The following is an 8851-nucleotide window of genomic DNA, read 5'->3' as shown; positions in this document are numbered from 1 at the left end:
GGGGAACTGTCTCTTTGAGGACTGTGACACAGAGAGGGGGAACTGTCTCTGTGAGGACTGTGACACAGAGAGGGGGAACTGTCTCTTTGAGGACTGTGACACAGAGGTGGAACTGTCTCTTTGAGGACTGTGACACAGAGAGGGGGAACTGTCTCTGTGAGGACTGTGACACAGAGAGGGGGAACTGTCTCTGTGAGGACTGTGACACAGAGAGGGGGAACTGTCATGTGGTTTTTGTGTCTGGGGTTGAGCACAACAGTAGATCAGATCTGTTTGGCTCCACATTCACCCTAAGTTATGCAGCTAATTGAAGTCAGGCATGGCAACTGTTGGTCTGCTCTTGTGTGGAAGCAGTTCCAGAGAGGGAGAGATGGAGTGAGAGGAATAGCAGTACATGACCGTAATGTTCAAACTATCCACAAACGTATGGTGGGGTTTAATCAGTCTGGGTTGGGTGACTGTCATGGTAACGGTCAGAGCAGAGCAGATGGTTGACCTTCTGTTGGGCCAACATGCTACTGAAGAGAGGAATTAGAGGCAGACTGCAGTATGGTGTGTGTGTCAACAGAAGTGTAAGTGTGTGTATGGGTGTGTGTCAACCGTAGTGTAAGTGTGTGTGTATGGGTGTGTGTCAACAGAGGTGTAAGTGTGTGTGTATGGGTCTGTGCTTGAGAGAGGACATTTAGGAGCCATGTCTCCACTTGCCCAGCCAAAGAAAACTGACATTATCTGGCACTGGCACATAATGTCTGTCTGGATGGTTGGCTGGTGCTAGCAGATACTGACTGACTGGCTGGTTGGCTGGTGCTAGCAGATACTGACTGACTGGCTGGTTGGCTGGCTGGTGCTAGCAGATACTGACTGACTGGCTGGCTGGCTGGCTACGTGGGTGTTAAAATTATTTTCCCCAGGTCTCTCCTTTTCTTAACACCTCCAGCTAAATCCACCTTCTCTTTCCCTCTCTCTTCACATCTGTCTCTCTTTCCCTCTCTCTCTTTCCTTCTCTCTCTTTCCCTCTCTCTTTCTCTCTCTCTCTTTCTCTCTCTCTGTCGTAGTACAGAATAGTTAGCAAGGAATGCAAAATATATTATTGTTGCTTGCTTTTTCTACAGGTACACTCTTGCACTTTTGAGGTTAATGTTGTTTAATTGTAACTTGTTTAACTACATGCTCTTGTGGCTCTGGCCTTTGGCACTTAGTAGTTTCTTTTCACAATGTATGTTTCATGTTTTGGTTACCCGCAATGTTTGGGGCTATCTCGTTGTTATGATCAGTGACCTATGCACTTTTGTAAAGCTCGAAGTCGCTCTGGATAAGAGTGTCTGCTAAATGAATAAATGTAAATGTAAGGAAAGCCTTCACAGCTATCTCCCTCTCACAATCTCAACATCCTCCTAGCGTCCTCCTGTGTCCCCGGTGTCCACAGCGCTGTGAGGGGACACAAACAGGAAACAGAGATACCAGCCACCTCTTTCTGATGCCCTGGAACGATGGTCCAACCGTAGGCATGACCGTGCTGTGGTGTCATCAGAAGATCCTCCGACATGCTGGAGGTCTGATTGTGAAGATGAGATGTAGCGATGCTGTTGAGATTCCGGACTGTGTTGATGTGGAGTGTTCACAGAAACTGTGTTCGCCTGGTCACAGCTGGGGCACTGCTGTGTGGGAGATGTTTCTGGCTGGCTGAGTGGGTTCCTGTAAGACCCGCCCACTTCCCAGACTGACAAACACACACACACACACACACACTCTTGTTCTCTCACACACACACACACACACTCACTCTCGTTTCCTCTCAAACACACAATCTTGCTTTCTCACACAAACTCACCTCTTGTTCTCTCTCTCTCTCACACACACACACACACACAACCTCTCTAACTTCCTTGCAAACACATTCAAAGACACACTTGGTACTCAGAAACTGCAATTAGAAGATGAAAGCAGACCCAAATAGACCCCAAGTCTCTCGTGTGGCAGTGTGGAATTCAGATGGCCCCAGCTCATTGGTTCTGGTTGTTGATCCCACAACAGGAAGTGCCGGTCTGTATGTCATTAGAAGCAGTCACAACCGCCACCCGCCCCACCATCCCTCCCTCGCTTCCCTCCCCCTTTGTCTCCTCCCCCTCTTTCCCCTCTCTCCATGATTATGGCATGTTATTCATTTAGCAGTCCATTTAGTCCAGCGCAACATACAAATACACGAGTACAGCAGATGGTCAAGGACCAGAAGTGCGTCTCTCTCTCTCCCTCAATCACACACTAACTCTCTGAGGCCGAAAGCAGTTCTGTCGGGCTGTCTAAAGCACCCCTGCATGTTAGGTTACCATGAAGAAAAGAGTATGTCTGTCTGCCTGTATGTCTGTCTGCCTGTATGTCTGTCTGCCTGTATGTCTGTCTGTCTGTCTGCCTGTCTGTCTGTCATACTAATCTTTATTAATTGTTGGTTTTCTCTTTCAGAAGAACACACAGTAATGTTAGTCATGTTGGAGTACCTTTATCCTTATCATCACACATGTTAGACATAGGTACAGCATTCAGAGCGAATATGTGAAGGCACTGATTGGAATGGCAAAGGCATTTGTTGAATGTTAAGAGTGGGTCAAAACAACAGCAAAACTTCCATTAATGCACATCTCACTTGAGGTCACAAGCTAAACACAGCGCCTCTCTTTTTCAGAACAGGCTCGTTCCCTTGTTTTCAGAAAGGCGATTCTCCCCATTATGTAAGCATATGTTGCTAGCACGACAAAAATAAACACATAGGCTACACAGACACAAATAAAAAAAATGGCTTTGGGTAATGCTGAAGAGAGTGAGTTAAATTAACGAACAAAATATCCACAAACCTGCACAGTCTGATCTTGAAAAGTTTCTTGAAAAGAGACATACGTGTATTGGAGGAGACCGTTAGGTTGGGTTGAGGTCCCAAATCTAACCCACCCTTAACTACTTTGTGTGCAGAGTAAGGAGTGGACACCCCCACCCTCACCCCAACACTCTCCTTTGACACTCCGCCATCCAAATCACTCCATCAAATCACCGTTTGCTCGCCACGACACTTCCGACAACCTCCGTACACTGCCGAGACGAGGTAGACCACCGCGGCCAGACAGGCGAACACGGCGGCGGTCAGATAGGCTTTGAACAGGCACCCGTGCTTGTACAGGTCCAGGTTACAGTAGGTGTAGCGCTCTGTTTGGTAACTCATCACCCCAAGAGCCGGCAGATAAAGCACAGCGGCGGCAACGTCGTGAACAAAGTTGCTTAGCAGCCACCGGTCGCCTCCCACGATGGGCACGAGGTTCTGCCGGTCCAGGAGCGTGACGAAGAAAAGCGCGAGGGTGAGAAGCCAGAATAGAACCGAGACGAACAGAACAAAATGGACAGGTCCTTGGTATTTGTTTGCAGCGATGGTGACCCACAGCCCGGCTCCGAACACGATCTGGAGGATCCGAAGGACCCCGAGAAAACTTTTCAGAAACTTTCGGATATTCGCTGTCACCTGAGGCTGAGGGGACATCGCTGCTCCGGGCATTAGGTCTTCGAGCAGGGCGGGGGCTCTCGAGCGGCCGCGAAAAGAGAACCGAGTGTTAAGAAAGACGAAATCTGATACCGACAGGGTGGGGGCATCCAGAGGAAGGAGTGATTCAACTGGGCTGCTTGTCCTTTCTTTACACGGGCACGGGGTTTAAAACTAGTATAGTTGATTTAGTCTTTTTACGTTTCCTCAGTTGAATGCAGCGTCTGTTTCTGGGCACGGGGGCTGGGGGAAGGAGGACTCGAGAGCTAGTCTGCTCCTCCTCTTCCATCATCATCATCAGAGAGGAGGGAGGGAGGGATACACACAGAGAGAGAGAGAGAGAGAGAGAGAGAGAGAGAGAGAGAGAGAGAGAGAGAGAGAGAGAGAGAGAGAGAGAGAGAGAGAGAGAGAGCTGCATGATTCAGTCCCCATCATTTTGAAGTCATCACAAAACTTCAAGGAACTCTGACTTGGTGTTTGAAATGTTTTTGATTGTTCACCACACAAACACACACGCGCACACACACACACACATAGTTCGTGTTCACTCGTTCAATTCGGCTATAGACATTTCACAATCAATCCAGCACTGAATTGAAATGAGTGAGGTGTCAGATTAAGTCTGATAACAAGCATGTCTTGTGTGTGAGGGGGAGGGGGGGGGGGGGCTCACACACACATGCAGGCACGCACACACTGACCATCTAATGTGAGTTGCCTAATTTGAACAAAGCCAGTCATGTGTTTTAAATTGTCTAGACTGCTATTGGTTGGATACGAGTCATTCTTTGTAGACATATGTTTGTGTGGCTGCAATCATACCTCGCGCGCACTGCACACAAGCACACGAGGGTCACGAACTAACGTCAGACAGAAGGTCACCGACTTCTCCTGTCTTCTTCACCCTCAACGATTACCCGCTCTCAGGAAGCCCCGAGCCATAACCATTGACGTCAATGGATTACACGGCTACCTACGTGGCCGGGGGAGGAGCCGCGGCACACCACGCCCCTCAGGTCAATGGTAGGTTTGGAAAAAACAACCCCAGCCAATCGGACGGAGCAGTGTACATGTCTATGACATCTGAGTGGCCAATGACGAAATGTGGGCTGAGCCTGGAAACACTTCGCTGCTGTTTAGTAAGAGCGTCTGTCAGGTCAGATAAAAAGAATCTTCATTGGGCGCTGTTATTACCAATAACAAGTAAATTAACCGGACCACTGAAAAGCAGGCATATAACGGGAGACAATGCTGTAGGAAAAGCTTTAAAAGTCATCAACAATCTGGGGGTAGGTGAGTTTTCCATATACCTTTGTTATGACTTGCCAGCTGGTGTTTTGAGGCGCAGAATAGCCCGTTCCCCTGAACTACCTGTTTACGACACGTATTTACATAGAGAGTAAAGCGCTGAAGTCTGACACTGGACATTATACGTTGCAGGTTGCACGCAAATCGAATTCAATGTTTACAGACTAGATTGGCCTTTTCCGTTATAGAAATAGTTTTGCTCTTGGCAAATAGTGTTGTTCAGAAAATTCGGCTTAAATAAAATGTAGCCTAGGTTTAATAATAACCATAATTTGTATGCATTTTGTGTGTGTGTGTGTGTGTGTGTATGACCTGTTATTGCCTCTATTGGTTGTTCAAGCTTCGTTATTACTGACTGTCCTGTGTGAGACTTGGCCGTGTCATCTGTGCTTCAGGGTGTCAGTTGAACACTCAGGGCTCTCAACTCTCACGCATTCGCCGTGAGACTCACACATTTCAACCATTTCTCACGCTCTCACAAAAAACCTTGTATTTCTCTGAGAAGTAAGGGATCATTTGTCCCGTTATATGCATGTATTCTTTGTCTGGACTTAGCTATAGCAAAGACTATAGCGTGTCACTCCAACAGAACTCCAGAACACCTCCAATAGACCTTGTGGAACTCCTCGAGAACTCCAGAATTTATGAATTCATACCCGTCCAGTAGAACTTGGATGTGGAGGATAGACTGGTGCAGAGAGAAGCTCTTTCTGACCACAGCTCCGCCCATAGACAAGGTCGCAGATAGTGATCAATAAATGCCATTAAATTATTACTAATTAGATACAAATGATATGGATACAGTTAGACCTGTTTTCTTAAAAACACATGAACCTGTGTGATTAAATGTGGTTGAATACCACTATTCCATTACTGCCCCTAGCCCATCCCTTCCTATGTCCCAGACCACAGTCCTTGTTCAAGCCCCTGGCCCTGTCCCTGCCCCCTGTCCCTGCCCCCTGTCCCTGACCACAGCCTCTGCCCCTGTCCCTAGCCCTGCCCCCTGAACCTGTCCTTGACCACAGCCCCTGTCCCTGACCACAGCCCCTGTCCCTGACCACAGCCCCTTGCCCTGTCCCTGACCAAAGCCCCTGGCCCTGACCAAAGCCCCTGGCCCTGTCCTTGACCACAGCCCCTGTCCCTGACCAAAGCCCCTGGCCCTGTCCCTGACCAAAGCCCCTGGCCCTGTCCCTGACCAAAGCCCCTGGCCCTGTCCCTGACCAAAGCCCCTGGCCCTGTCCCTAGCCCTGCCCCCTGGCCCTGTCCCTGACCAAAGCCCCTGGCCCTGTCCCTGACCAAAGCCCCTGGCCCTGTCCCTAGCCCTGCCCCCTGGCCCTGTCCCTGACCAAAGCCCCTGGCCCTGTCCCTGACCAAAGCCCCTGGCCCTGACCAAAGCCCCAGACCTTGTCACTGGCCAGTCAAACCCAGTGAGCCTGAGTCTGAACTGATGTGAGCACCATCTGCAGGGTAATGGGCTTTCCCAGCACACATCTTAAAGCAGGATTATGAACTAGATAATGAGGCTGGCTAGCAGTCAACAGCTAGCAGGATTACCCTGGTCAGCTAGCAGGATAACCCTGGCCAGCTAGCAGGATTACCCTGGTCAGCTAGCAGGATAACCCTGGTCAGGTGGCGGGATAACCCTGGTCAGCTAGCAGGATAACCCTGGTCAGCTAGCAGGATAACCCTGGTCAGCTAGCAGGATAACCCTGGACTCACTAGTGCTTCTCCTCCATGGAGACAGAATGTGACATGATGACTCTAACACACTGCATCTCCTAACAGAAATTCAGATCCAGTAATGTGGATAAATGATAATAACAGTAGAGTATTTGTCTATGCATCGATCTAAACCTGTGTGTCTTTCTCTCGTTCTCCATAGGTAGGTCCAGGCTACGGGCCCTTCTCTCCCCCCTCACTCTCTCCCACTCTCTCCCCTTACTCTCTCCCACGCTTTCCCAACCTTTCTCCCCCCCTCTCGGTGGTGCCTCCCCGGCCCGGCTCATGGACGGCCAGACATCCTCCCCCCCCCCTCCCCCCCCCTCCTCCTCTGTGATGGCGGGCCCCTCGGCAGGGCCCCTGTGACGGCTGAGCGAGCGCCGCAGCAGGAAGGCGGGGGCGGGGAACATCTTCATGGGGGTGAACCTGCGCCAGCTGCAGAGGCTGTTCCGGGCGGCTGGGGACCAGGACGCCGAGCGGCGGGCCCAGCTGGTGTGGGGCGGGGGGGACGAGGCGGAGCTGGCCCACGCCCTGGTGGGGCTCCGGACCCGGGGCCGATGCAGGGGCCTCCGGGGGGAGGGCCGCAACGTGCTGGGCTCTCATTGGCTGCGAGCCTTCAACCACCTCAGGTAGGGGCGGGAAGGGGAGGGGCATGTATAGATTAACACACACTTTCACATCAAGAACAAATACACACAGACACACTTTCAAGCACTGCAAGTTATTTGGAGCATGCTGCTACCCTTCCACGCCACCGTAATCAGTGGGAACCTTTTAATATAACTCAGTCCTGCCAAAGATATTATAACACTCAGCTAATCCTTCATTAGGACTGCTTCCCACCCCTCTACTGTTTCTATAACAACCCAAAAACCCTCTGAACTATTTTGCCTGCCTCTCCCAGCCCGCTAATCCCTGCTCTGCTCCATGTCTCCTCGCTCCCCAGGATCGGGGAGAGCTCCTCCTCAAGGCAGAGCAGGAACCAGGATCTCCTGGAGGAGGCTGGGGTCAAGCCAGAGACCCCCTCCAGGGCTCCAGGGACCCTACCAGGGCCCTCCAGGGGAGGCCAGGGCCTGGCAGGGGCCCCAGAGACAGCGTCCCCAGCCAGGGGAGGCCAGGGCCTGGCAGGGGCCCCAGAGACAGCGTCCCCAGCCAGGGGAGGCCAGGGCCTGGCAGGGGCCCCAGAGACAGCGTCCCCAGCCAGGGGGGGCCCTGGGCTGAAGAAAGCAGGGGAGTGTGACACTGAGAGATACCTTCACCGCATCATCCACTAAGCTGCCCGTGCAGTACCCTCTCATGCCTTCTGGGACGTGGGGTGATGGAGCATTAAGATGAAGATGTCACAAAAAAACACTATGTTTCTTTAGATACTGGGGGCTTGGAAGCCTGATAAGACAAGGAATCTCATGAGCACCAAAACACTTAACTGTTTTAATACCTCAGAACCCCCCCATCTCCCCCTCCCCCCTCCAACCCCCCTCCAACCCCTCCCCCCCGCACCACCACCAGGCCCCCATACCCTGACACACCACCACCCCCGACACGAACAGAGTGGTGAGTGAAACATGGAGCAGCTCATCAGCCACATAAGTAAATCCAGTTGATTTGTGTCTCTTTCACACTGCGTGCTTACAGAGCTGACGTCTCACTTTCTCAAATCCGTGCGTCCTGCCCTCCCTGCCACACACGTGCCCTCGTCTGTTCATCAGCAGAGGACGCCTCTCAGGACCTGCCTTCTTCCTCCTGACCTGCCTTCCTGCCCTCTCCCAGAAAGCAGCTCTGGATGCTGCAAACACACTCGGGTCTTTTACCACTACTTTACCCCAAAGACCAGAGGCTGTCCTTCTCACTTTTTAGCTTGGGAACTGTCTGGCGTGTGTGTTTGTGTGTCTGCGTGCGTGTGTGTTGATGAAAAAAGTGTTGACTAAGTTCAGTTGAGTTCTGGATTTTTAAGTATGTATGGAAGTATCAATTATCAATCTGCAGATTCCGAGAGAAAACCAGACCTCTGACAATAAACACAACACCAGGCTTAGGTCTCAATCATGTCTCTCTCAGCTCTGAAGGCCGGAGGACCATCTTTTATAGGGTACAAGAATGTAAACATAGATAGTGACAGTCAGGTAGTAATGGTGTGTCAACAGTCTTAGAGCAAGAGATTCCCAGCTCCCACAGATGACGCACTCCCCGGGGTCATCACAAGGCGACATTTACTCAGTACTTTCTCCTGACCCTGAGGACATTTACCCAGGACATCTATTCAGCCTGACAAATAGACACAATGTACTCTTATCAATGGCT

The 8851-nt window shown here is 51.0% G+C and overlaps 2 protein-coding genes across 2 annotated transcripts in view; one reads left to right on the top strand and one right to left on the bottom strand.

Annotated features, from left to right (window-relative positions):
- Positions 1-2481: 2481 nt before the first annotated feature.
- On the bottom strand, positions 2482-3776 carry marveld1 (MARVEL domain containing 1). Its single transcript, XM_067236696.1, has one exon. It carries the CDS (start codon positions 3536-3538, stop codon positions 3035-3037), a length of 504 nt encoding a protein of 167 aa, XP_067092797.1. The 5' UTR covers positions 3539-3776; the 3' UTR covers positions 2482-3034.
- An 883-nt stretch (positions 3777-4659) lies between these two features.
- Positions 4660-8851, top strand: part of avpi1 (arginine vasopressin induced 1) — a 4231-nt gene continuing 39 nt past the window's right edge. Inside the window, exons 1-3 of the mRNA XM_067236646.1 lie at positions 4660-4816; positions 6718-7179; positions 7497-8851. The exon at positions 7497-8851 is cut by the window's right edge and continues 39 nt beyond it. Coding sequence (XP_067092747.1) covers positions 6965-7179; positions 7497-7824 — 543 coding nt within the window. The 5' untranslated portion in view covers positions 4660-4816; positions 6718-6964 and the 3' untranslated portion in view covers positions 7825-8851. The remainder of the gene's footprint in view (positions 4817-6717; positions 7180-7496) is intronic.

The sequence above is a fragment of the Osmerus mordax genome, chromosome 5 (assembly GCF_038355195.1).
Source record: "Osmerus mordax isolate fOsmMor3 chromosome 5, fOsmMor3.pri, whole genome shotgun sequence".
Lineage (NCBI taxonomy): Eukaryota > Metazoa > Chordata > Actinopteri > Osmeriformes > Osmeridae > Osmerus > Osmerus mordax.
The sequence above is the reverse complement of the archived record's forward strand: the minus strand, read 5'-3'. Positions and strand labels throughout refer to the sequence as shown.

Bases quoted from the DNA above. Each gene is read 5' to 3' on its own strand.
- marveld1 (XM_067236696.1), bottom strand. From the start codon at position 3,538: ATGCCCGGAGCAGCGATGTCCCCTCAGCCTCAGGTGACAGCGAATATC.